We start from the raw sequence: 27,964 nt of genomic DNA on the forward strand, positions 1-27,964 counted from the left end.
GGAGCAGAGACCTGGGTGTGGTGCACACCCTATTCAGGAATGAGAGGAATTTCCCCGGGAATTGGGGGGTGATACACAGGATGCCCTGGTGGTGCAGTCGTTAAAGTGCTTCACTACTAACTGGAAAGTCAGTGGTTCCAACTACCTGCTGCGCCTGGAGAGAAAGATCAAGCGGAGTTTCGATCAACGTTACAGCCTTGGAAACCCTACAGGGGGAGTTCTTTTCTTTCCTATGGGGGCTCTGAGTTGGAATCACTTGCTGGCGCTGGGTTTGACAGTCACCAGTCCCCTTGGGAAAGTCCATCGCTATTTCCTGAGCACGTCCTAGGGCACTGTGGGAGCTACAGGCAAGCAGCGAGCCTGTTGGGAGCCGTTTGCATCAACACAGGCTCTGAATGCTCTGTGGGGATTGTGTCACAGCGAAGGGACTGTTGACTAGGGTGGCGAAGGAAGATCACTCTTGAGAGCCCTGGGAGAGTCCGCACTGAGGTTCAGGAGTAAGGGACGGCATGTGAGCAAACACCAAGCACTCTCAGAATCCGTCCATATTGTCCGTAGGGCAGAAGTTGGGTCCATTGCATTGTGGGAGTCACTAGCAGGAGCGCGGAGGAACCAATACCTCTGGGAAATGGAGTATTTGTAAGCTGGCGCTGAGGAACAGAAGTCCAGGCATCACGTACAGCAACAGAAAGCGTTGGGGCAGATTTGGTAGTGCGCCAACTGGCGGAGTCCCTTGTGGTTCGTTGGGCACCTGGTGTGGTGAAGGTGACAACTACGCTGGGACCGTGCTCAATCCTCAAAGGACTGAATCGAGTTTGCCTGTAGCCTAAGAAAACCCTCCAAACTGCATGGAGTCAGTGCAGACTCACAGTGCGTCCCTGTGAGTCTCTGAGACTGTTTAAAAGCCCAGTTTCCCTCAGCAGAGTGGCTGGTGCTTTCAGACGACTGACCATGCCAATCGCAGCCCAACGAGTAACCACGACACCACCAGGGCCACTGGTATAAGAATCTGCGCTGGACGATACCTGAGCTAGGCCAGTGATGATGGAGAAATCATTCTGACTCAGCAACCCTACCCTACCCATAGGGCTCCCAAGGCTGTAAACCTTCACAGAGAAGCCCAGGTGGCACCGCGCTTATAAAGCTTAGCTAGTAAAGAGAGGTGGCATTGGGACCCACCAACTGAAAGTCACCAGTGGAACCACAGCACAAAATTGTGGTAATCTACTTCCATGAAAATCACAGCCAGAACCATGGGGTGTTCTACTCTGCCCTACAGGGTCACTTTGAATCGGAACTATGGCAATGAATTGCTTTTAAAAAAAATCTTTATAGAAAAAAATTCCTGTGATTACTGTTACCATTTGCTTTTCTTTTTTCTCCCCACCAAAGGTGTTTGAAAAGCCCTTCCTGATAAAGTTCTGATAGAACTTGGGTCAGGGTCCCCTGCAGTCTAGCCTTCTTCCCCTTCACATAGTAGGCCTTCAGGCTGTGTTCTCCACAGGGACCCTGGTGGAGGAGATTCGTGCAAAGACAACAGTCTATCATTCCTGCTTCTCCTTGGTGCCCCTTAGGTCTGCCCACTGCCAGCTGAGGGACCCATGCTGGAACCTGGCAGCAAAGGCGAAGTTGGTGCACTCCCCACCATCCTCCAGGGGTCCTGCGCCAATACACAATAAATAAAAAATGTCCCAGTTAGGATGACTGACTTCTAGATGCTATGGGACAGAGTAGAACTGCCCTGTACTTTCCAAGACTAATCTTTCAGGAACCAAACCTCTACATCTTTCTCCCTCAGAGGTGCTGGTGGGTTCCAACCAAATTTGGGTTCGCAGCTGAGCAGTTAGCCACTGGGTCATTAGGCTTCCTCCACACACAAGAGGTCCTTGTTAAGGTCTTTGGTTGCTGGGACAGAGACCAACTAGAATCCTGGAAGGTTTGGCTAAAACAAGTGGGTACAGTGGCCTAGTCCTCTGGCCACTTTGTGTGACAATCCTCCCAGACTGGCCAGGTCCCGCTCTGAGCCTCTGGGATGCCACACTCTGTTCCAGAAGGCAGTCAGAGCCCAGATGCCTCTTGTCCTTGCACATACTGTGCTTGGAATGGGCATTAAATCACTGTTATTCTCTTGGTAGGGACTGCTGTGCTCTAGGGGTGCCCAGCAACCTTCACTGTTAGGTGAAGTCCTGTCACTATTTCCTACCAGACCAAGGTAGCACCTGAGATGTGGACAGATGAAATCTATTCAGTCAACAAATTACTTACCAAATGTAGAGCGTTAGGTACCCCCCAAAAAATGAACCACACTGGGTGGAACAGAGCTTTGTTAGTACCAATTCTTCCCATTAGGTGAGCACTGAGCAATTCACCCTGAGTTAGTGCACCCAGTGGCATCACCTGGGAAGTTTCTCTCTGGTCACAGTGAATTTTTTCATGAAAACAGTTTCACTCGAACCTTGTTTTTTGTGATGGCCAATTTAAGAGAACAGCTTTTGGCTGTGAAATTTTGTTTCCGCTTGGGAAAAATGCCGCAGAAACTGTTGTGATGTTGAACACAGATTACAAGGACAGCTCTATGGGAAGAACTCAAGCAAAGAAAAGGTTTACTCATTTCAAAAAAGGTGAAATGTTGATTGATGTCAAACCTCATTGTGGGCAACCATCAACTTCCCCAACGAAAATATTGACAAAATTTGTGCACTTGTGCTTGAAGACCAACAACAGACCATTGAAGAGATGGGGAAGTTATCTGAACTATCTCGGAGCTGGGGTCAGGGAATTTTAACAGAAGATTTGGGAATGAGCAGGGTTGCTGGGAAATTTGTGCCTCAGGTTCTGAATTTTCAGGAAAAAGAGCACTGACTAGAAACATGCTTGAAAGAACAGCTCTGAAGCAACCCAGATTTTCCCCCCAAGGTCACTACTGACGATGAGACATGGGATATTCCTACAACCCCCTAAAGCAAGCATCAAGCCAGTGGAAGATGCCATCATCTGTGGGATGCAAAAGGGCTTCCCCCCAGATTGTCTCCCCCAAATATATGCCAAACCTAAGATGTGGTTTGCTAGACATGGTAAGAAACTATACACTTGGAGGTCAACACAAGCTTGTCAGAGGTTATTCTCGCTAAGGGTTATCAGCCATTTAGCAATCAGACTGTAGTCTGTCCCACCCTAAGTAGGGCCCACTCCCTTCTGGTAATAGTGGATTATTTCTTTGAAGGAGAGCCTAGAGGCAAGGTCAAACCCACTCAAGGATGATCAAGGTTAGGCTGCCTTCTTGAGTCTAGGATCCGCCCATCTAGTCACCTGTGTACCCCTAGCCCCTTCCCCTTCCTATTACATGTACAACCCTAGCTCATCCCCTTCCTGTGATGAGTATGCCTGTTGTACAGCCCCTTCCTGTAATGTGTGTGGTTATCTATAAGCACACCCCTAAGTATATATAGGCCTTGGTCAGAAATAAAGGAGCAGACACTCTCTTCGCCCCCCCCTGTCCTCCTGCTCTCTGAACGCACCTGGCTGCTGAGATCATGGCCGTCCAGGAGGTGAGCATGCTACCATAAGATGTGCCTGACTCCTTTATTTCACTCCTACCTCTCCTATGTTCCATGACTTTACTATGTTCTCTATGTATTATAACCTTACAATTGTTCCTGCGGACCCCCCTGGATGTCGAGGCTGGTCTACCCTAACGATCGTCACTTCACCCCAAAAAAAGTTTGTCAAATGAAAACAAAGATCAATGTGTTTTTTGATGTGATGGGGAGGGTGCATTTGGGGCTCCTTTCCACCAGGTCCAACTGTTAATCAAGCTTCCTATGTAGAGGTTCTGAAAAGATTGAGTAATAGTGAGCCACAAAAAAGGCCTGATTTGTGGCAGACGGGGGACTGGTTTGCCATCGTGACAATGCGCCTGCTCACGCAGTCGTCTCAGTGTGCTGGTTCTTGGCAAAAAACCGCCTGCCTCTCTTGCCCCACGCACCTTTACTCACCTGACCTCACTCCGTGTGACTTTGTTTCTGCGAATGAAGAGGGACGTGAAAGGACAGCAACTTGCCGATGGAGAGGACAAAAATTTGCCAATGGAGAAGAGGTAAAGAAAAATATGAGGGAAGTGCAGTCAGCCATTCAAACAGATGAGTTTGAAAACTGTTTCTGTAAATGGAGTCGCAGATTGGCCAAATGTATTAAGTGTAGTGGAGAGTACTTTGAATGTGATAAGCTGATTTTGTAAAAATAAATTTAAATACATAGCTTTGAAAAAAAATTCTGTTTTGTTTTTGGGGGGTGCCCCCTCGTAGGTATGTATGTATATGTGTGTGTATACTGAATTCAAGGAAATGGTTCACACCATTTTGGAGGCTGGCAAGTGTCAGGCTGGTGCCTTCTCCTGAAGCGCGAGGTCTCAGGGCTGATGGGCTCCAGCTCTGCAGGTCAGATGTCTGGCTGCTGACCTGCATCCCGAGAATTCTAGGTCAGATGATCATGAGTGGGATGTAGAACCCGGAGGGAGGGCACCTTGCTGGAACATCCACACACACATTTTGGCAGGCCAGACCCAAAAGGAAGCTAACTCCCTTTTCAACTGAATGCTGCCAAGACTGGATCTCATGCTGCATGTAATTGCATTATGGATGAGTAGTTGATCCAGGGTCAGCCAAACTAAGACTCATGTTGTTGTTAGGGGCCATAAAGGTGTCAGTTCCGACCCACAAGGACTTGCTGCACAACAGCACAGAACTAAGAGTAATAGCCCCGCCAACGTGATAACCATACCCTACCCCTTTGTCCCCTTGACATATCTTCAACCACACATAATCTCTAAATAAAGACAATTATAAAGTCATACTTGTGCCTGACATTACCATCATACATCCATCCATGAGAAAATGCACTAGCCTCATTTACGTCTTATTTAAGGAATGGGATAGAGGAGGGAAGAAAATTAAAGTACTTCACACACACACACACACACACTACTCATAAAAATTAGTCTTTAATTCTGCCCCTGGTGACGTGATTGTAACTGATATTTAGAGTTACCTTCTTCTATTACCCATTCTGTATCTCCTTTGCCTTCAAAAATCACCTTAGCCAGTGATGGCCCCTTGCCTACTGGAGTGGCCTAAGCATTTTTGCCTGAGGGGCCTGGGCCATTAGTAGCCATGCCAGAATTAGGCTGCTTTAGTTTTCCATTGACTTTAATCACAGGATACAGCATACCAAGAGACATCTCAAGGCAAGGGTGGGGAACCTTTTTTCTGCTAAGAGCCATTTGGGGACTTAAAATATCATTCAAGGGCCAACTGGTCCTCTTTGGTGAAGACCCTCAACAAAATGGATTGACACAAAGGCTGCAACAATGGGGTCAAGCACAGGAACGTGAGGCTCCCTGGTAACAAACACAGAGCTCTGGAAGAGAAACGGCTCACCTGCATGTGGCAGCCGGGCAAGGCACCGAGTTGCACGTTTCTCCTGATGGACGTGGTTGAAGGAGCTGACAAATTCAAAACCAGCAGGTCAGAAGGCAGGCAGCTGGCTCATGTCTCCAAACCAAAGTTCAATTGAGAAGCAGTAAGTTCAGTCTTCAGAATAAGACAAAGCGCGGCTGGAACTTGAGGACAGGCCCCAGCCCCAGGAAAGCCTCCTTTGGCCCGACTGGAGGTGCAGCATAGTGTGAGATCTCGTCATGGAGGTAACTGTGTTACTTCCGAAGAGCTACGGGTCCAGCATCGGTCCGGTCACCGAGAATCTCAGTCTAGCTATGTTGACACAAAACATGTTAAGCATCTTTAATGTGTATTAACTCACGTGGTAGAAGGGAATTTGCAATGTGACTAAGGCTCCTGGGAGGGGGACACGGTCCTGGATGATCACGTGGGCTGTGGGCATGTGGCGCTGAGAGCCTCATCCAAGCCTGGCCGATAGCTCCCTTCATGCTCTGAGCCCCTTCTCTTGGTCGTCATTCTTGTTCACCCCACACCTGGAGGGGGACTCTCCAGTTGTCCTCCTCAGCAGAACAAGGCATTAGGAGGGGGAGGGGGAGGGGAGTGTGTGTGTGTGTGTGTTGGGGGGGATCTGGACAAAGCTGTCCCAGAGCCCCAGCTGCCAGGTCTTCTGATTGCCCAGGAGAAGTCAGAAGCTAAGATGTTCACCCAGAAGCTCCTGGTTTTAAAAGCAGATGGGGGAACTACAAAAATCTAAAATGCCCTGGGGGCCATGAGGACCACAGTGACCCCCAGCAGCCTGTGGCCCCCAGCCGGCAGAAGCCACCCTGGGCTTCCTCTTCTCCAGAGAGGCACTGACGCTGCCTCTGAGACAGGTCCAAGTCCAACCACTTCCTGGGGGACCAGGAAGGCCCGTTCTGAGAGTCCTGGGCTTGATCTGGCGGGGCTCCCACTGCGGGGGCTGGCACTCAGGATACCCTAGGGCCACCAGTTAGCAGTGGATTCACACTCAGGCCCATTCCAAAAGCTGGGGGGAGGCTTCCTTTCCTTAGGTTCGATAGGGCCTGGGGCAGGGACCCCCAGGACCCTTGGTTCACTCTGCTATCTCTAGAGTCCCCTGGCCCTAGGCCGAGAAGCTGAGTCAGGCTGGGGGCTGTCCAGGGCCTTCTCCATCGGCTCATGGGGCCTCAGGCCGGTGGCTCTTCCTGTGGATGACCAGCTGGGACTTCCAGTCAAAGCCTCGGCCACAGTCCCCACAAATGTGGCGCAGCTGGCCGACGTGGCTCTTCCGATGGATGACCAGCTGCGACTTCCAGCTGAAGCTGCGCCCGCACTCCTCACATGGGAAGATGTGGGGCCCCACAGGTAGGCACCGAGGTGGCTCTCGGGGGCTCAGGAGCGGCCCCACAGCAGCCCCCGTGGCCAACTGCCCGCCTGTGTGCATGCGCTGGTGGATGATGAACACAGACTTCCAGGCGAAGGTCCGGCCGCATTGCTCACACGTGTAGGGCTTCCTGCGCTGCGCTGCCGGCCCCGAGCCAGGGGACGCTGCCGGGGCCAGCACGCCGGGCGCCTGAAAGAGCTGGGTTTCTTCGCAGCAGGGCGGTGCCTCCTGGGGGCTCCCCCCTTCATCTCCTGGAGGAGGTGACAGCATGGCCCGTGAGCCTCTCTCCCCTCTGCCGGACAGTCCCCTGCCTGGGGCCCAGGACTAGCCCTCAGCACTGACCTGGGAGAAGTCCTGGGCCGCCTCCATGCCACCCCTGCGGAAGCTCCGGCTGGGCCTCAGTCTGTAACTCTGGCCTGGGTGGTGGCATCCCTGGTAGGCCACAGCAGTCGGTCAAGGGGTCAGGACGGGATTAATGAAGAGGAGAAGTACAGGGGTGACACTTAGGCGAGGGAGGGCTCGAAGTGTAACAGGGTGGGGATGGGGGACACTTGTGAAGAGCAAAGGGCAAGGCTAGCTGGATGACCCCACCCCAGGCACTTCTGGACCGGAGCATGCAGGGAGCAGCCGGGGCAGCCAGGGGCCCAGGTCCTCACCCAGGGAGACCACCTTCCCATACTTCTCAAGCATCGCCTCCCAGTACAGCTCCTTCTGCGATGGGTCCAGCAGCCCCCAGTCCTCCTGCAGGGACACGGCCGGGAACCTGTCTGCATCTGTCCACCTGCTGTATGCAGATCACCAAGCGCCAGCCCAGTGCTGGGTGAGCTGAGGGTCTTCAGGCTTTTCTTTGCGGGGGGAGGGGGGGGAAGGGGACGGGGGGACGGACCCCTCTAAGTTCTACACTGGGTGTCCCTGAGGTCAGAAGTCTTCCTAATCGCACATACAGACCACCAGCCTGTCCCTCCACCCTTCAGCCTCTAGGGCCAACATCACTGGCAACCCATTCAAATTCTGAGCAGCAGAGAGCACAAGACCCACCAGTCACAGGGCCTGGAGGGCTGGCAGGGGACAGGGTAGCCACCAGGGGCATCCTGCTTCCACCAGGAAATGCTCACCTGAATCCTGGCAGGTAGGAAGGATGCAGAGGCTGGCTTCTGATGATCAAGGCGCCTCTCCAGGGACTGGGCTGGCATCAGAGGACCCAGGGGAACTGGGAAGCAAGGTTGACACACAGGGTCAGGAGCTGCCACAGGAGCCTGTGTTGGTGCTGTTGCCTTGGCCTCCACCCCCAGCAAGCAGGACCACCACCCCTGCCAGCCACTTGCCCTGTGCTCCTGCTACCCGGGACCCAGAGATGCACGCACTGCCACCAGTGTGCCCCGCCCCCCCTCACCCATCTCCTGTCCATCAGCATCTGGCTCTTCCTTCACGCTGCAGCTGAGCTGGGCAGGACTGTCCATCTGGGCAAGCTGTGGCCCCTCCACAGGGGCTGTCCCCGAGGTCTCCGCTGCCCCCGAGGGGAGGAGGGGCCCTGAGGACCCCTCAGTCTTCTGGGCTGCTGGGAGCACCTCTCGCCCCAGAACATGAGCTGTGATCTGAGGAGGGAGAGGCACGTCTTGGAGTTCCAGCCTGCCTTTGTGCCTTTCAAAAACCTCTCTGCAAGGCTGGCCCCGGCTGGCCCCACTCACCCAGCCCAGCAGCCGCCTGGGGTCATGCTGCAGCCCTTCGACGAGGGCCACGGCCTCCTCAGGGCTGCCTGGCTGCTGCTCCCGCACCCAGGCCTGGATCTCGGGGGGCAGAGCACCCAGGAACTGTTCCAGCACCAGCAGCTCCAGCATCTGCTCCTTGGAGTGCACCTCGGGCCGCAGCCACTGCCGGCACAGCTCCCGCAGCCGGACCAGGGCCTCGAGGGGCCCTGCTGCCTCCTGGTAGCGGAAGGTGCGGAAGCTGAGCCGTGCAGCCTCGAGCTCCTCCAGGGTGGCTGTGGGGTCCACGGGGGACAGGTGAAGGGGGCCTGGTGGGGATGGCATGCTTGCGTGGAACATCCGGTTGGATCTGCCAGCCAGGACCTGCAGAAAAGAGTGGTTGTGGCTGGGAATCCGCCTAGCAAGGGTACTGGCTGGACAGAGGACCCTGGCCTGGGGGTGGACATGGAAACCTCCCAGACATAGGAGTCACAGGAGCCGAGTCAAGCTAGGATGTGAGAGCAGAGGAAGCCTTGGGGGACGACTGAAAGGGGGTGCCAGGGGAATAGCAATGTGTTTGCTATAAGGGGGAGGGGCCGATGGTGGGTGAAGGTTAGGTAGGGGAGATTCAGGTTCACCAGGAGAATTGAAGAGGAGGTGGGGGGAAGGAGGTGATGCCTGTCCTTGTGGCCTCTAAGATATTCCACCCAAGGGGGGGACCAGGGGCTGCAGGGCCAGGTGCATGAAGGGGGCTAGGAGCATGACAAATCTGAGCATGAGTGTTCCCCTGGCCCAGAGAGGGGTAGGGGTGGGACTCACCCACCTAGTAGGTTTCACCTTAGTTGGGTCTATGCTTCTCAAGGCGGGGGGCATTCCATTTTTAACTCCCCTCCACTGACACTACACTAGGAAGTGAGGATGTGGCCAGACTAGGGGCAACCCTGGGCCTGTAACCTCTGGGCTGTTTCTAGGGGACACCGAAAAAGGGCAGGGAGTGATTTAGGACCATTGGGAGAACCCATTGGGCTGGAACTAGGGAATGCCATTGCTGGGCTCAGTCACCTAGTCAAGTCTTCAAATACTGTCCTTTTGCCCTGACACTGACCATTTATTGCCACTATCGTTTCTGAGCAAACCAACAGATTTAATCATATTAGATCCGTGTTTTACCATCAGTGTTGTACTTCTCCAACATTTGACACACCGTGTTTTTATGTACAGACCTGTGTGTCTTTCCGTCTCAGTGTCAATAGATCTGTGTGGCCGTTGTGTGTGAGGAATAATTCTTAGACTTGCCTGACTCATCTACTGGCAACATCCTAGAATATTCATTTTCTAGGTAGTTACCAGTTCTGGAACTAAGTTTTGTAAACAAGTGAGACAATTTCTTTAGCATTCTGTAATTTGTTTGGAAATTTTTGATTAACTGAATCAGCAATTGCTTTAGTTTTTTGTGTTTTTTTTTAAACAGAATTCTGGCTATTCAACTAACTCAGACAAACCACTGTTAAAGGAGCAATTCAGCACATGCACCGACAATTGTTTGACCCTTGAATAACTCTGGGGTGGGAGACAGGGGAGGTAGGAGCGCCATTGCCCCCTCACAAAACACCTGCACGTAACTTTGGACTTCTGCCAGACTTTACTAATACCCTGTGTTGACTGAAGCCGTACTGGTAACAGTCAACATGGATTTTGCATGTTATATTCTGAATTTTTAAAGTGCTTATCTTTTTCCTTCAAGGCTCAGGGGTTCGTAGCTTTATAGAGAGAGGCAGCTGATCACAAACCTGATTACATCTGTGTGATATGGTAAAGTTAGCCTGTCCCTTCCTGCCTTAGATCTTGGAATGTGCTTTGACGTCGTCCTTCGTGGCATTTCCCCCCCAAGAAAACACTTCCAAAAACCTGCTCCTGCGATCTCCTTTCTCCTTAACCATTTTCCGAATGGCACTGGGAACTTGTCCGCTGTCTCTTGGTCGGCACTAGCTGCTGCTTCAATTATCTTGACACTTTTTAAGCCAAATCTCTTTCTTTTTTTTCTTCTTCTTTTTTTCATTTTTTTTTTTCAAATCTCTTTCTAAAATTACCAGACCATCCTTTACTGGCATTAATCTCTCCAGCTTTAGATCGTTCACCTTCTTGTTGCTTTAAGTTGTTGTATGCAGACTTGGCCTTTTCCAGAGTCGTGTTAAGAGGCCATGGGGTCTGTCTTTCTGATAGCAGTCCTTCACCCACACAAAGCTGCCTTTTCAGTGCGAGAGAAAAAGGCATTTCGCAGAGAGTACAGGTGTTCGTGTGTGCTGGCATACTGCAGCAAGGACCTCACGGATTTCCTTTTCTCTTTCTTATGACGGTCTTACGCTGGATTTACCTATCTTGAAATGGCAGGTAACTGCAGCTGCAACTTTTTGTTACAATGTCCTGACTTTGGTGTGCTCCCTGGGACCTCTGCTAGCGCCTCTCATGGCACTTGGCATGGGTGTCACGGTGGGATTCCAGATGGAAGGGGCTGCATGTAACACGATGAGAAACACTGAGGAAGGATTTTGGAAGATCACTTTTTTTTAACTTTAATAAGTAAGTTACTGGAAAGACGAACTGCTCGCACCTAGATAGATGCTTTGTGCCACTCGGCATTTTCAGTGGTCCTTGCAGTATGTGAGCTCACCTCAATAGCAACGGGAGGCAGCTATGAAATTAGTACAACCTACAGTACCGACTGCAGTTAGTTTGAGGCAGTTATAATTTAACATTAATTTTTACAATGGTTTTCAACTCTGTCAACTGCAAATGGCACCATGTATGGTCTGCAAGTGTTTGTGTACACAAGTTTGGATAAAATATAACTTGCATAGATTTGGATACAATTTACAGTAGTAAATGATAAAATAGGCTACTATGTATTCATGCTATACCTTTTACTTAATTTTTTTGTTTTGTTATGTCTAGGCTATGTGGCTCTGTGGCTCGTCTACAAGTTCTTCCAAATTCCACAAGGCTCCAAAAATTTCCCAATATATTTATTGAAAAAAAAAATCCACATATTAGTAGGCCTGTTCAGTTCAAAACCTAGATTACTCAAGGGTCAAGTGTATCTAATTTCACCTTAAGGCATTCTGAAACGGCAACTCCGTCTAACGTGGAGCACGCCCGACTCTTTGCTCAACCGTCCTTGTCTTCTTGCTTTGCACTGCATCGTCATCCTCGGAATGGGGACGCTTCAGGTGCCGCTCTAAACTTGCTGCATGCTCTCCAACCATGTCTGTGTTGCAAACTTTACAGATGCTTTTATCTTCAATCTTTTCGTACTTGAAAAACTCTTGACATAGATTTTCTCTGGCTCTTCCCATACTAGAATTCAAAGAATAAGATACAATGTTAACATTAGTGTATAGTTTATACTCAGACTGTATTACACAACAGGGAGCCCGGCCCTGGGTCACAGTGGGTTACTCTCCACAGGGATAGCAGTCTGCAGTAACACACGCTCCAAGGGAGCAAGAGAAGGGGTTTCTGTTGTTCTTGTGAAGACTGAGAGTCTCGGAAAGCCACAGGGACAGTTCTAGGATATAAAAAGACTTTTCCCCAGCTTCTCCCCCCAAATATATGTCAGACCTAGGACACTGCTTGCAACTAATGGTAAATGATTGTCAAGTTAGGTCACTGAAGGCACCAGCTATCCGAAGCAAGCAGCCTATTGTCTGTCACTCCCTACTGTGAGGGACAGTGGATTGCTTCCCCTGAAAGCTCAGAATAAATCAAGTCTCCAGCTCAAGGACAATCAAGGTTAGGCCACCATCATGAATCTAGGATCCATCCATCTTGTCACATGTGTACCCTTAATCCCTCCTCTTCCTATAGGGTTTACATCCCTAGAATGTCCCCCTCCCATGACTGTATTACCTAAAGTACAACCCCTTCCTGTGACATGTCTTTACCTGTAATCAGGGTGCTTGCACACTCCCAAAAGATATATAAGCCTTGGTTAAAAATAAATTGCTCTCTCTCCTGGCCCGCCCACCCCCCTGCATCCCCATGTGGCCCACCAAGGGCTGAAGTGAGCATGCTACCATGAAATGTGTCTGACTCCTTCATTTTACTTTCTCTCCTATTCTCTTATTCTCTACAACTTTACTATAGTCTTTACATAGCTTGACCATACAATTGCGCCTACGGGACTGTGACCGTGTGAGGGGCTGGTTTCCCCCACAGGGCTGCTGTGAGTTAGAATCTGTGACATGACCCTGACATTGTTTGTTTACATCACACTACAGTAAAGAGGCATTTCAGATTTCGATGACATAGAGAGAATCCGAAACCCAGTGCCATACGGATCTCAACCCAAAGTGATCTGATCTAGGGTTTCTGAGGCTTATGGTAAATCTTTGTAGGAGCAAAAATAAGCTCCTGCAGGCAGTTGATGATTTTGAACCTCTGATTTCATGGTTGGTAATCTAATGCTTATCTGATAGCACCAAGGCTCCTCATAAAGAAAAGAAAATGCTTAAAAATCTCTGTAAAACTGATTTAAATTCACTACACATGAAAAAGTGTATACTTCTGTCAACAGAGATCTTCTAGACATTAAAGCAGGGCTTCGAAGAGGAGGTGGAATGAAGGATGTTGTTGATGTCAGATAGATCTTGAATAAAAGCAAAGATATTTACATGTATTTAACTGAGCATGCAAAGGGTTCAACTACGTGGATTATAATAAATTATACAAAATATTGCAAAGAATGGGAATACCAGACACTTAACTGTAGTCAGTAGAACCTGGATATAGACAAAGAGGCAGTTGTCTTAGGCTGGGTTCTCTACAGAGCAAAACCATGAAGCATATGTATGCATGTATGTACTCAAAGACATATTATCTCAAGAAAATGGCTCACACAATTGTAGAAGATAGCAACTTCCAAGTCTGTGGGTCAGATGTCATATTGAAGACTACCCCTGACTCAAGTAACTTCAGGGGCTGGGAAAGCCAGGATTGGCAGGTCAGATGGCAGGATTCTGCCTACAGAGTGACTGAATCCCAGGTCTACAAGTAAAGATTCCCAGGATTGGCAGGCAATATAGCAGGTCACTGGCTCAACCCAAAGAACCGAAGGTCAGATCCAGAGCGGCACACAGCACAAAAGCGTTGACAGAACACCCTCACGCATTGAGAGGTGATCACAGCCTGAGCGACCTCCTTCCTATGCTGAAGCTCATCACGGGAGCTCTAACTGCCAAGTCGCTGAGAATTATGGCCCCGCCACATGGACCAATGTTAACTATCACAGTTCTTTGAATAAAGCAAAGGGATACTGCATGATTTATTATCAGGATAAGTGTGGTCAAGGGTTAAACTCTTTCATCATACTTACTCAATGTGTATACTGGGCAAATAATCCTGCAAATTGATTAGAGGAAAAAGAATGTGGTATCAAGATGGGAGATTAGACTCATTCACCACCTGGGATATGCATCTGACACAACTTTGCAGGGTGAAAGTAGAGAGGGATTGAGGTATATTGATGAAGATTGGTGACTACAGCCTTCAGTATGGATTATGCCTCAACATAAATAAAGGGAAAATCCTCAAAACTGGATATCTAACATCGTGATAGTCAAGAGAAAATACTGAAGCTGTCAAGGATTTCATTTCACTCGGATCCATAATCAGAAAGCACTAGTCACGGGTTGCACTGGGATCACGTGCTGCAAACAAACTCTTTAAAGTGTTAAAAACCAATGATGGCACTTAGATGAATAAAGTGTGCCTGACCCAAGACACAGTATTTTTAATCACCTCATGTGCAAACAAAATCTGGACAATAAAGAAGATCCAAGAAAACTGAGGTCTTTGAATTATGGTGGATAAAGGACAAAGGACACTGACTATACTATGGACTGCCAGAAGATTCATCATCAAATGTGTTGGGACAAATACGGCCAGAATGTTCTTTTGACAGGAGGATGGCAAGACTTGGTCTCACTTACTCTGGACATACTGTTAGGCAGAGCCAGTCCCGGAAAGAGCACATCATATTTGGAACAAGTTCTGTGAAAAAGAGGAAGGCCTTCAAAGAGATGGACTGACCCAATGACTGCGACAATGGGCTCAAACCTGGCACCCAGGGTCTATGAGTGGGAATCGAGTTGGAAGGCTCCTGGTAACAACAGCCATGTATCATCATTGGACAATCGAGAATAACTTTGATTTTACATTCGAGGGGGTTGATAACTTCGTGTGATGACTTCTTTTGTTCAAAATCCCATCTTACACGTAGCCACCAGTTGTACACGGAGCCATCGTCTTTTGAGGATAAAAAACCTAATTCCAAAATGATGACATCCATTATTTTCAGTGAAATAAAGGGATATCACAATTGAAACCTAATTTTCCTCCCTGCTAATGTCATTTGTGAACATTTTTATTTGTGAAGTAAATAGTAGTTTAAACATTAGATCAATTTGTAAACCCCAAAACGAAACCCACTGCCACGGAGTCGATTCCAACACATACTGATTTTACATAAAGTTTCCGAAGATGTCATAAATCATTACTGGCGCAGTCAGCTTCGAGTTCTGCAGAAGGGCCGGTGGGTTTCAATCGTAGCCCTTGGGTTATCAGTGCAAACCTTACCGAATGAGAGTCAGTGTGTAGCACTTTAGAATCCATATTGTGAACAGAAATGGAAAAATTTTTTTCATGCGATTTTCGAGTTCTGGGATTTAAACATCACAGTGCCATACGTACGTTGGAAACGCTCAGACTCACCTGACAGATTGCCGTGGTAACTGCAGAGCTCGGTGCAGTACAGACTCCTGACTGGACTAGAGTGTCCTCTGCCGCCAGGCGTTCCTCATAGCTTCGGGAGGCTGGACCCCGTCACCGAGAGGAGGGAAGCGCCTCAGACGGGCCTGCCAATCGTCTGGAGTCCGCAATAACTGAGTCGTAGCGCCGATGTCGGAGGGCCACTTCCGGGAAAATGGCGCCTAACCAGCTCGGCCCCCAAGTTCTACGTACACTTGCGCAAATCAAGACCTCTCGACCGTTGCCCGGGCAACACAACCCTGGCCAATCAGAAGCCTGTCTCGAACACTATGTCTCCAGCAGCCGGAGCCGGACTACGTTTCCCATGAGCCTGAGGGGCCGGCCTCCGTCCGGGAGAGCGTCTTTTCCGAAGCTCCTCATGTTTCTGGTGTTCCATGCCCGACAGAACCTGCAGAGTCCCGGTACTTAACGGGTTCACAACCTCACTGGCGGTCGCTCTTTTCACTAGAATTCGAGGGCTAGTACTAACCACTTACTAAGTTTAAAGGTGGGATAGCGCATGGGTACAAAGTCCGTTTCTATTGGCAAATAAGGTGACGAGGGGAGGGGAAACCTGCTGGCCTATCCAATCAAAATTGGTGCTTCGTCCAGGCCCCACCCCTAGAAGACCCAAGGCTTATTCCCCCAGCTCCCAGGCATCAGCTTGGTAGCTGTTAGTTTATCCACCAGGCTCTGGTGTTGCCACGGAAACAGCTGCAGCAGCGCCCTGCTCTGGAGCCCAATGTGGGCGCCTTATAGTTGAGTCACCTCCAGGTGGGGTGTCAGTTCTGGTCCGAGGACTTTGTGTACCCTGACACGCGGCTGCTGTACTTCATTGACCTCCATAGCGCGCAGTGTGGACACACGAGACAACAAACAGGGACTAGGATGGGTGCTTGTTTCCTAAGAAGAAAATTCCTTCCTTAGTTACGCCGGAGACCGCCTAAACTTTTCGGACCACTTTAAATCACAAACTGGTATTATAAAATGATAGGGTATACAACTGTTCTTAATACGATTGAATTATTGAATTGTATGATATATGGATGAAGTGCTAATAAAACTTAAAAAGCGATAAAGGTAGTTAAAAAGTCAACATGAAAAAAATCAACATGGGTTTCTTGAATTGACTTTGGAAAACAATTCAAATGTGAACTCACAACTCAGCCACCACTGTTAATACTTGGGATGCATTTGATTTTTACCCTTTAAATTTGCATACTCCTTTACCGGTAAGAACTTAATTTTGGAATTTACAGTGAATGTGAAATGACAGGCAGCACAGGCCCTTCTGTGCAAGAAAAACCCGCGAGAAAATCATCGGGAACAGACATGTAGTAAGGATCAGAATGCCGCTGGGACTTAATTGTTCAATTGCCAAAATGTCTGAGACTGTATTGGTCACAGGAAGAGTGGGCAGCCCCCATCCTTCTCTCAGACACTCTACCACCTCCCTCCAGAATTTTAAAGCGCTATGACTGGTCAGCTGACTTTGAGATGAAGGCATGGAGATTGTCTAGCTGGGGCCGCAAACCACAAGTGTTCTTAAAAAGTGGGAGGCGGAAGCAGGAGAGAAACTGACCCCATGTGAGGAAAACTGGCTACTGCTGGTCTTCAAGACGGAGGAAGATCTCTAGGAGGTAAAAAGGCAGGAAAAGTATTCTCCCTATAAAAAAAATGTTGGCTGCATTATCACCTCCCTTGCCTGACTTCACAGGAGTGGTTTTGGTGGGGATTTGAGAATAGCTTCAGCCCAAGGCTGATTCCTATGAAGTGAAGGTTAGACATACCTCCACGCCCCACCCTTTTTACCAATTTTCTGACACCAGCTGTCCCTGAATGGCACTATTTATTTGCTGGGTTCAATAATCCTTCACAATGGCCACCCAAACTTTACAGCACCTACTCGGTTTGGGGGTTTATTAAGGAATTAACAAGTTATAATTCAAGTTCCGGAATGTCCCTTCCATCATGACAGCTCCTCCATGTGTGCAGGTATGACCCTAGATCTTTTCCTCAGTGCCCTTGGCATGTGCCCGACTCAGGAAAGTGTTAATGTACTCAGAAGGCAACCCACTCCACAGTAAACCTCTGGCTGTAGGTGCTCAGTCTTGCTCACTAAGTCTGCATGCCCATGTTAGCTGTCGTGCACCATAGAGGGTCTGCTGCTCTGAGCTCCTGCCAGCCTCCTGGTTCTACTGCTGCTCCATCCCTGTCAATGCTTCCATCTGACAGATCCTCTCATGGTAAAGCTCTGTCTCCTAGGTCTAGGAGGTTCTCAGCACGGAGTCAAAGGATGGACTCAGTTCCTAGTTCTTTTCTTGATAACCCTAACCTCCCATTTCCGGGATGAACTCATTCAAGTCTACGAGATGATAACACTGACAGATGCCATCATTAGAGTTCCATACACTTTATTTCTATGGTCCTACCTCAAAAGGGTCTACTACTGGAGATGTTTAACAGAAGAAACATTGAAAGAGCTCACTCGCTCATGCCAAGACGTTTAAAAGAAAGCTACCTAGCCAACCAAATGTAAGAGAACCAAATTTGTGCCCATTCCAAAGGAAAGACGAACAGAGTGCAGACATTACCAAATATTATCAGTACCACATGCAAGCAATATTTGAATTAAAAATGGCTGCAGTAATAGATCAACAGTGAACTGCCAGAAACTCATGCCAGATTCACAAGACATGCAATGAGCAGTGTCGCTGTGATGTCAAACGGTTCTTGGCTGAACGATGTCTGTCTGTCTTTTATTGAATGCAAAGGTATTTAACTGATGGATCACCACAATTGTGGGTACCACTGTAAAGCATGGGAATTCAGGAACACTTTCCATGCCCTCAGACGCAGCAGCCAGGTAGACAAATGGTGGACTGCATTGGGACTGCAGTCGAGAGCCTGCTGAGCGTTAAAAAGCAAAGATGCCACCTGGAGGAATGACTTTCACCTGCCTCAAGCAATAGTACTTTCAATGAGCTCATATGAAAGCTGGACAACAAATAAGGAAGGCAGAATGAAGAATTATCGATGGCTGAGTTGTGGTGTTGGTGACGAATACGGAATACATCATGAACGGAGAAAAGAACACTCTGTGGCTGCAGGTGTTGGAAGTGCAGACTGCACGCTCCTTAGATGGGAAGAAAGCAAGACTGCATTTTACCTACAGTGGACATATCACGAGGAGGACGTCATCCCAGGAGAAAGCTCCCTGCTGGGTGAAAGAGATCAGTGACAGGAAGCCCTTCAGTGAGTGTATGGGCCACTGGGCTCAAACAGGGCAACTGTGAGGACGGTGCAAGACTGGGCAGTGCTTCATTCTATTGTACACGGACCACTATCAATTGGAACTGACTTGGTGATACCCAAGAACCTCCGCGGTCCCCTGAGCCTTATTTACATTACCAACGGGCTGCCCAGTCCCCCTTGGTGGGCCCCACCCAAACATTGTACAGTAGCCACAAAACTTGTGGCCTACTCAGGCAGAAGGGCCATTTCCATTCACTGGACCACATTTCCCTGGGCCCCCATGTTCCTTGTGACTCAAAAGTCTCACTTGGGGAAACTTTTCTTAAGAAAATAGAGTTCCCCAGAGATGCATACACACGAGTGTCATTCATAGCTTATTATGCCATGGGGAAGAGTGGGGAACTCTCTGGGCTCAGCAGACTTAATGACACAGACCAGAAAATGGAAGTTTCACCCAGGCCTTTAAAAACATTTTTAATAACCTAGGGGAAGAAGTGAAAGGATCGTAATTCAAAATGACACCTACTAAGCTAATAAGGAACTATATTTTAAAAAGGTTCCTGCCTGGAATTAACATTAGAAAACGAAAGTAGAAGCCATTTTCATATTTTTTTCCTCTTGAACATTTCAAAATTTTCTAATTGAGCAACAACTGGTAAACATTAAAAACTTTTATTTCAAAACTGCTCTCCGCCCTGTGTGACACCATGCCTTCACCACCATCCTCACCTTCCCTGAACAATGGGTCCACAATGGTTTTCATGTCCTAATCCTACAGCCTGTGAATAAATTGCAATATTTGGCAAAAGGGAATTTGCAGATATGATTAAGGATCCCTAAACAGGGAGATTATTCTGAATTATCATGTGGACTGTGGGAATGTAAGCCTGATCCAAAGGTGCTGATGGCCTCATCTAAACCTGCCCATAGCACCCTTCACACCTTGGCCCTCCTTTTGGTGGCCTATGCAGGACTCCGTGCTAGCAAGACGACAATGAGTAAGAAGGCACATGGGCGAGAGGGGGGAGGGGGCTGGCTGGGGACTTCAGGAGGTGTGTGTGTGTGTGTGTGTGTGTGTAGGGCAGAGGTCTGTCCTTTCTCCTAAGCATAGCAACTCTCCAGCTCCAGCTGCGAGATCTTCGGACTTTTCCAGGAGACGTCAGATTGAGACTCTTCATCCCCAAAGGGCTGGCTTTGAAAGCAGGCAGAGCTTCAGAACTCCAAAGAGCCCCCTGAGGGCCATGAGGAGCGGAGGCACGTGGAGCAGCCTGTGGCTCCCAAGCTCAGCAGGAGCAAATCCTCGGCCGTCTTACCTAAAGAGGAGCTGGCTTCCCTTCAAAGGCTCCTCCGGTCTTTGACACAGACGGAAGATCAGCCACTTTTTGGGGGTGCCAAGGCTTGGGATTTACCCTGGGGCCACCAGCCAGCAGCAGATCCAAACTCAGGCTCATTCCAAGGCAGGAGCTAGAGGGGAGGCAAACGCTTCCTTTCCTCAGGTACCCCCAACAGTGACCTCTGGTTCACTCCACTGTCTCTAGAGCCTCCTGGCCCCAGGCCGAGGAGCTGAGTCAGGCTGGGGGCTGTGCAAGGCCTTCTCCATCGGCTCATGGAGCCTCAGGCCGGTGGCTCTTCCTGTGGATGACCAGCTGGGACTTCCAGTCAAAGCCTCGGCCACAGTCCCTGCAAAAGTGGCGCCTCTGGCCGACGTGACTCTTGCAGTGGATGACCAGCTGCGACTTCCAGCTGAAGCTGCGCCCGCACTCCTCGCACGGGTAACTGCAGGGGCCTGTCGGCGGTGCACACCACGGGTGGAGAGGCGGTTCTTGGGGGTGTGGTGGCAGCCTCTCACTGGCCCCTGTGGCCCGTTGCCCACCGGCGTGTGTCCGCCGGTGGATGACGAATACCGACTTCCAGTTGAAGCCCAGGCCGCACTGTTTGCACGTGTAAGGCTTCCCGTGCAGCACTCCCAGCGCCGGCTCAGGCCCAGGCCTGGGGGACATGGCCCTGCCTGGGACACCAGGCACCTGTGGAATTGGGATACACATGGCAGCTGGGGCCCGCAGTGGCCAGGTCTCTGTGCAGCCAGGAGGTGCCTCGCGGGGGCTCCGACCCTCGTCTCCTGGGGAAGGGTAGAGGGGAGCCTGTGAGCTTGGCGCCGTGGGCTGGTCCCCACCATGTGTGGAGGCGCGGCCGGGACGAGGAGCAGTGCTCACCAGGGCAGACGCCTGCACAGCTTCCTTTCCATGCACATGGGACCCCTGGCTCAGCCACAGTGGGTGCCTCCGGCCTGGGGGGCGGTATCCCTGGCAGAGTAGGGCAGAGCAATCACGCTAGGAACTCACACGGGGAGTAGGTGGGGTGTGGGGGCTGAGGGAGTTGACACCTGGGCTGGTCTTCTGGAGATGCCAGGTAGCCTCTGGTGGAGGAGATGAAGACCCCACGCAGATACTTTCTGGGGATGGTGAGTGCTCCCGCCCCCCAGAGTAGTGGTGAGACCTGGGTAAGAGATGCAGAGGCCAGGGGGGCCCAGGTCCTCACCCAAGGAGACCACCGTCCCATACTTCTCAAGCATCGTGTCCCAGTACAGCTCCTTCTGCGATGGGTCCAGCAGCCCCCACTCCTCCTGCAGGGGCATGACCACGTCAGTCTGTAGCAACCCACCCAGTGGCTCCCCCCTTAGTTTATTTGGCCCAGTTGTGACGCCTTCATACCTGGAGGTGAGGGCCGGTTACCTGAGCATCCCTCCCAGCATAAGGATGAAGTCAAGGTGACAGTGTGCCAGGCAGAGGGCATGTAGGCATGTAGCTAGAGCCGGGGCAGGGAACTTCCTGCACGTCTCCTTGGCCTTGCTGCCTGCCCCTCCCCATTGGCTGCTCCCACCCAAGGTCTTAACCCAATGGTCTGAAGCTGAAGACTCATGGGTGGGCTTCAGGGAAGGATAGTCCACCGATCACCCTCCTCTGAACAGGGTGTATTATATCAAGAGGGAACAGCAGAGGACTTGCAGAGACCTGAGACCCCCAAACAAGTAAGCCATCACTTGTCAAACCACTGGCTTGAGGAAAAAAAAGGTGGGGGGAGGAACCCCTTTCACACTGAAGCTCTTGAAGCCCCATGAAGAAATACAAGGCGCCTGGGGAGGAGGGACCCGGACTGGCCACATGTAGGGGCTCCCAGGAACGTGACACCCATCACAACTCTGCTTTAGCCTTCAGCCAAGCACCCACAATGCTATCATCACAGCTGGCCTGGCTGGCCTGTAAGGAATTTCCCAGGAGGCCAGTGTCCTGTGTTGGCCTCATGTGATCAGCAGATAGGGCTGGCTCCTGGAGCTCAAGAATCACCATTATGTTGAGGAACCCTGTCCTGTTCCCAAGGTACACGCAACGTTCAGACCATGGTAGGAACGGTGAGCCTTCAGGCTTCTCTTTGCAGGAGGTGGGTGGGGGTTGATCTACACTGGGTGTCCCTGAGGTCAGAAGTCTTCCTAATCGCACATACAGACCACCAGCCTGTCCCTCCACCCTTCAGCCTCTAGGGCCAACATCACTGGCAACCCATTCAAATTCTGAGCAGCAGAGAGCACAAGACCCACCAGTCACAGGGCCTGGAGGGCTGGCAGGGGACAGGGTAGCCACCAGGGGCATCCTGCTTCCACCAGGAAATGCTCACCTGAATCCTGGCAGGTAGGAAGGATGCAGAGGCTGGCTTCTGATGATCAAGGCGCCTCTCCAGGGACTGGGCTGGCATCAGAGGACCCAGGGGAACTGGGAAGCAAGGTTGACACACAGGGTCAGGAGCTGCCATAGGAGCCTGTGTTGGTGCTGTTGCCTTGGCCTCCACCCCCAGCAAGCAGGACCACCACCCCTGCCAGTCACTTGCCCTGTGCTCCTGCTACCCGGGACCCAGAGATGCACGCACTGCCACCAGTGTGCCCTGCCCCCCCTCACCCATCTCCTGTCCATCAGCATCTGGCTCTTCCTTCACGCTGCAGCTGAGCTGGGCAGGACTGTCCATCTGGGCAAGCTGTGGCCCCTCCACAGGGGCTGTCCCCGAGGTCTCCGCTGCCCCCGAGGGGAGGAGGGGCCCTGAGGACCCCTCAGTCTTCTGGGCTGCTGGGAGCACCTCTCGCCCCAGAACATGAGCTGTGATCTGAGGAGGGAGAGGCACGTCTTGGAGTTCCAGCCTGCCTTTGTGCCTTTCAAAAACCTCTCTGCAAGGCTGGCCCCGGCTGGCCCCACTCACCCAGCCCAGCAGCCGCCTGGGGTCATGCTGCAGCCCTTCGACGAGGGCCACGGCCTCCTCAGGGCTGCCTGGCTGCTGCTCCCGCACCCAGGCCTGGATCTCGGGGGGCAGAGCACCCAGGAACTGTTCCAGCACCAGCAGCTCCAGCATCTGCTCCTTGGAGTGCACCTCGGGCCGCAGCCACTGCCGGCACAGCTCCCGCAGCCGGACCAGGGCCTCGAGGGGCCCCGCTGCCTCCTGGTAGCGGAAGGTGCGGAAGCTGAGCCGTGCAGCCTCGAGCTCCTCCAGGGTGGCTGTGGGGTCCACGGGGGACAGGTGAAGGGGGCCTGGTGGGGATGGCATGCTTGCGTGGAACATCCGGTTGGATCTGCCAGCCAGGACCTGCAGAAAAGAGTGGTTGTGGCTGGGAATCCGCCTAGCAAGGGTACTGGCTGGACAGAGGACCCTGGCCTGGGGGTGGACATGGAAACCTCCCAGACATAGGAGTCACAGGAGCCGAGTCAAGCTAGGATGTGAGAGCAGAGGAAGCCTTGGGGGACGACTGAAAGGGGGTGCCAGGGGAATAGCAATGTGTTTGCTATAAGGGGGAGGGGCCGATGGTGGGTGAAGGTTAGGTAGGGGAGATTCAGGTTCACCAGGAGAATTGAAGAGGAGGTGGGGGGAAGGAGGTGATGCCTGTCCTTGTGGCCTCTAAGATATTCCACCCAAGGGGGGGACCAGGGGCTGCAGGGCCAGGTGCATGAAGGGGGCTAGGAGCATGACAAATCTGAGCATGAGTGTTCCCCTGGCCCAGAGAGGGGTAGGGGTGGGACTCACCCACCTAGTAGGTTTCACCTTAGTTGGGTCTATGCTTCTCAAGGCGGGGGGCATTCCATTTTTAACTCCCCTCCACTGACACTACACTAGGAAGTGAGGATGTGGCCAGACTAGGGGCAACCCTGGGCCTGTAACCTCTGGGCTGTTTCTAGGGGACACCGAAAAAGGGCAGGGAGTGATTTAGGACCATTGGGAGAACCCATTGGGCTGGAACTAGGGAATGCCATTGCTGGGCTCAGTCACCTAGTCAAGTCTTCAAATACTGTCCTTTTGCCCTGACACTGACCATTTATTGCCACTATCGTTTCTGAGCAAACCAACAGATTTAATCATATTAGATCCGTGTTTTACCATCAGTGTTGTACTTCTCCAACATTTGACACACCGTGTTTTTATGTACAGACCTGTGTGTCTTTCCGTCTCAGTGTCAATAGATCTGTGTGGCCGTTGTGTGTGAGGAATAATTCTTAGACTTGCCTGACTCATCTACTGGCAACATCCTAGAATATTCATTTTCTAGGTAGTTACCAGTTCTGGAACTAAGTTTTGTAAACAAGTGAGACAATTTCTTTAGCATTCTGTAATTTGTTTGGAAATTTTTGATTAACTGAATCAGCAATTGCTTTAGTTTTTTGTGTTTTTTTTTAAACAGAATTCTGGCTATTCAACTAACTCAGACAAACCACTGTTAAAGGAGCAATTCAGCACATGCACCGACAATTGTTTGACCCTTGAATAACTCTGGGGTGGGAGACAGGGGAGGTAGGAGCGCCATTGCCCCCTCACAAAACACCTGCACGTAACTTTGGACTTCTGCCAGACTTTACTAATACCCTGTGTTGACTGAAGCCGTACTGGTAACAGTCAACATGGATTTTGCATGTTATATTCTGAATTTTTAAAGTGCTTATCTTTTTCCTTCAAGGCTCAGGGGTTCGTAGCTTTATAGAGAGAGGCAGCTGATCACAAACCTGATTACATCTGTGTGATATGGTAAAGTTAGCCTGTCCCTTCCTGCCTTAGATCTTGGAATGTGCTTTGACGTCGTCCTTCGTGGCATTTCCCCCCCAAGAAAACACTTCCAAAAACCTGCTCCTGCGATCTCCTTTCTCCTTAACCATTTTCCGAATGGCACTGGGAACTTGTCCGCTGTCTCTTGGTCGGCACTAGCTGCTGCTTCAATTATCTTGACACTTTTTAAGCCAAATCTCTTTCTTTTTTTTCTTCTTCTTTTTTTCATTTTTTTTTTTCAAATCTCTTTCTAAAATTACCAGACCATCCTTTACTGGCATTAATCTCTCCAGCTTTAGATCGTTCACCTTCTTGTTGCTTTAAGTTGTTGTATGCAGACTTGGCCTTTTCCAGAGTCGTGTTAAGAGGCCATGGGGTCTGTCTTTCTGATAGCAGTCCTTCACCCACACAAAGCTGCCTTTTCAGTGCGAGAGAAAAAGGCATTTCGCAGAGAGTACAGGTGTTCGTGTGTGCTGGCATACTGCAGCAAGGACCTCACGGATTTCCTTTTCTCTTTCTTATGACGGTCTTACGCTGGATTTACCTATCTTGAAATGGCAGGTAACTGCAGCTGCAACTTTTTGTTACAATGTCCTGACTTTGGTGTGCTCCCTGGGACCTCTGCTAGCGCCTCTCATGGCACTTGGCATGGGTGTCACGGTGGGATTCCAGATGGAAGGGGCTGCATGTAACACGATGAGAAACACTGAGGAAGGATTTTGGAAGATCACTTTTTTTTAACTTTAATAAGTAAGTTACTGGAAAGACGAACTGCTCGCACCTAGATAGATGCTTTGTGCCACTCGGCATTTTCAGTGGTCCTTGCAGTATGTGAGCTCACCTCAATAGCAACGGGAGGCAGCTATGAAATTAGTACAACCTACAGTACCGACTGCAGTTAGTTTGAGGCAGTTATAATTTAACATTAATTTTTACAATGGTTTTCAACTCTGTCAACTGCAAATGGCACCATGTATGGTCTGCAAGTGTTTGTGTACACAAGTTTGGATAAAATATAACTTGCATAGATTTGGATACAATTTACAGTAGTAAATGATAAAATAGGCTACTATGTATTCATGCTATACCTTTTACTTAATTTTTTTGTTTTGTTATGTCTAGGCTATGTGGCTCTGTGGCTCGTCTACAAGTTCTTCCAAATTCCACAAGGCTCCAAAAACTTCCCAATATATTTATTGAAAAAAAAAATCCACATATTAGTAGGCCTGTTCAGTTCAAAACCTAGATTACTCAAGGGTCAAGTGTATCTAATTTCACCTTAAGGCATTCTGAAACGGCAACTCCGTCTAACGTGGAGCACGCCCGACTCTTTGCTCAACCGTCCTTGTCTTCTTGCTTTGCACTGCATCGTCATCCTCGGAATGGGGACGCTTCAGGTGCCGCTCTAAACTTGCTGCATGCTCTCCAACCATGTCTGTGTTGCAAACTTTACAGATGCTTTTATCTTCAATCTTTTCGTACTTGAAAAACTCTTGACATAGATTTTCTCTGGCTCTTCCCATACTAGAATTCAAAGAATAAGATACAATGTTAACATTAGTGTATAGTTTATACTCAGACTGTATTACACAACAGGGAGCCCGGCCCTGGGTCACAGTGGGTTACTCTCCACAGGGATAGCAGTCTGCAGTAACACACGCTCCAAGGGAGCAAGAGAAGGGGTTTCTGTTGTTCTTGTGAAGACTGAGAGTCTCGGAAAGCCACAGGGACAGTTCTAGGATATAAAAAGACTTTTCCCCAGCTTCTCCCCCCAAATATATGTCAGACCTAGGACACTGCTTGCAACTAATGGTAAATGATTGTCAAGTTAGGTCACTGAAGGCACCAGCTATCCGAAGCAAGCAGCCTATTGTCTGTCACTCCCTACTGTGAGGGACAGTGGATTGCTTCCCCTGAAAGCTCAGAATAAATCAAGTCTCCAGCTCAAGGACAATCAAGGTTAGGCCACCATCATGAATCTAGGATCCATCCATCTTGTCACATGTGTACCCTTAATCCCTCCTCTTCCTATAGGGTTTACATCCCTAGAATGTCCCCCTCCCATGACTGTATTACCTAAAGTACAACCCCTTCCTGTGACATGTCTTTACCTGTAATCAGGGTGCTTGCACACTCCCAAAAGATATATAAGCCTTGGTTAAAAATAAATTGCTCTCTCTCCTGGCCCGCCCACCCCCCTGCATCCCCATGTGGCCCACCAAGGGCTGAAGTGAGCATGCTACCATGAAATGTGTCTGACTCCTTCATTTTACTTTCTCTCCTATTCTCTTATTCTCTACAACTTTACTATAGTCTTTACATAGCTTGACCATACAATTGCGCCTACGGGACTGTGACCGTGTGAGGGGCTGGTTTCCCCCACAGGGCTGCTGTGAGTTAGAATCTGTGACATGACCCTGACATTGTTTGTTTACATCACACTACAGTAAAGAGGCATTTCAGATTTCGATGACATAGAGAGAATCCGAAACCCAGTGCCATACGGATCTCAACCCAAAGTGATCTGATCTAGGGTTTCTGAGGCTTATGGTAAATCTTTGTAGGAGCAAAAATAAGCTCCTGCAGGCAGTTGATGATTTTGAACCTCTGATTTCATGGTTGGTAATCTAATGCTTATCTGATAGCACCAAGGCTCCTCATAAAGAAAAGAAAATGCTTAAAAATCTCTGTAAAACTGATTTAAATTCACTACACATGAAAAAGTGTATACTTCTGTCAACAGAGATCTTCTAGACATTAAAGCAGGGCTTCGAAGAGGAGGTGGAATGAAGGATGTTGTTGATGTCAGATAGATCTTGAATAAAAGCAAAGATATTTACATGTATTTAACTGAGCATGCAAAGGGTTCAACTACGTGGATTATAATAAATTATACAAAATATTGCAAAGAATGGGAATACCAGACACTTAACTGTAGTCAGTAGAACCTGGATATAGACAAAGAGGCAGTTGTCTTAGGCTGGGTTCTCTACAGAGCAAAACCATGAAGCATATGTATGCATGTATGTACTCAAAGACATATTATCTCAAGAAAATGGCTCACACAATTGTAGAAGATAGCAACTTCCAAGTCTGTGGGTCAGATGTCATATTGAAGACTACCCCTGACTCAAGTAACTTCAGGGGCTGGGAAAGCCAGGATTGGCAGGTCAGATGGCAGGATTCTGCCTACAGAGTGACTGAATCCCAGGTCTACAAGTAAAGATTCCCAGGATTGGCAGGCAATATAGCAGGTCACTGGCTCAACCCAAAGAACCGAAGGTCAGATCCAGAGCGGCACACAGCACAAAAGC

At 49.7% G+C, this 27,964-nt stretch overlaps 2 protein-coding genes across 5 annotated transcripts; both read right to left on the reverse strand.

Moving 5' to 3' along the window:
- Positions 1-920: 920 nt before the first annotated feature.
- ZNF446 (zinc finger protein 446) lies at positions 921-15,476 on the reverse strand. 3 transcript variants are annotated; one of them, XR_006680272.1, is made up of 9 exons: positions 15,288-15,476; positions 11,628-11,873; positions 8,523-8,903; positions 8,228-8,429; positions 7,950-8,044; positions 7,491-7,575; positions 7,177-7,266; positions 5,436-7,085; positions 921-1,660 (listed from the first exon to the last, which is right to left on the reverse strand). XR_006680272.1 is itself a non-coding variant. In XM_045292344.1 (8 exons), the coding sequence occupies exons 3-8, from the start codon at positions 8,877-8,879 to the stop codon at positions 6,628-6,630; spliced, it is 1,287 nt and encodes a 428-aa protein (XP_045148279.1). In that variant the 5' UTR covers positions 8,880-8,903; positions 11,628-11,873; positions 15,288-15,476; the 3' UTR covers positions 5,187-6,627. The 3 variants fall into 3 exon arrangements, 2 of the variants coding, with proteins under 2 accessions (XP_045148279.1, XP_045148280.1); XM_045292344.1 differs by lacking the exon at positions 921-1,660 and having other exon boundaries at positions 5,187-7,085; XM_045292345.1 differs by lacking the exons at positions 921-1,660; positions 11,628-11,873; positions 15,288-15,476 and adding an exon at positions 10,310-10,595 and having other exon boundaries at positions 5,187-7,085.
- A 2,587-nt stretch (positions 15,477-18,063) lies between these two features.
- Positions 18,064-26,264, reverse strand: LOC101643146 (zinc finger protein 446). 2 transcript variants are annotated; one of them, XM_045292342.1, is made up of 7 exons: positions 25,929-26,264; positions 22,824-23,204; positions 22,529-22,730; positions 22,251-22,345; positions 21,117-21,201; positions 20,792-20,881; positions 18,064-20,697 (listed from the first exon to the last, which is right to left on the reverse strand). In XM_045292342.1, the coding sequence occupies exons 2-7, from the start codon at positions 23,178-23,180 to the stop codon at positions 20,183-20,185; spliced, it is 1,344 nt and encodes a 447-aa protein (XP_045148277.1). In that variant the 5' UTR covers positions 23,181-23,204; positions 25,929-26,264; the 3' UTR covers positions 18,064-20,182. The 2 variants fall into 2 exon arrangements, with proteins under 2 accessions (XP_045148277.1, XP_045148278.1); XM_045292343.1 differs by lacking the exon at positions 25,929-26,264 and adding an exon at positions 24,611-24,884.
- Positions 26,265-27,964: the final 1,700 nt, after the last annotated feature.

This window comes from Echinops telfairi, unplaced genomic scaffold, assembly GCF_000313985.2.
Source record: "Echinops telfairi isolate 266 unplaced genomic scaffold, ASM31398v2 ScPeMD7_655;HRSCAF=1070, whole genome shotgun sequence".
In the NCBI taxonomy this organism is placed as follows: domain Eukaryota; kingdom Metazoa; phylum Chordata; class Mammalia; order Afrosoricida; family Tenrecidae; genus Echinops; species Echinops telfairi.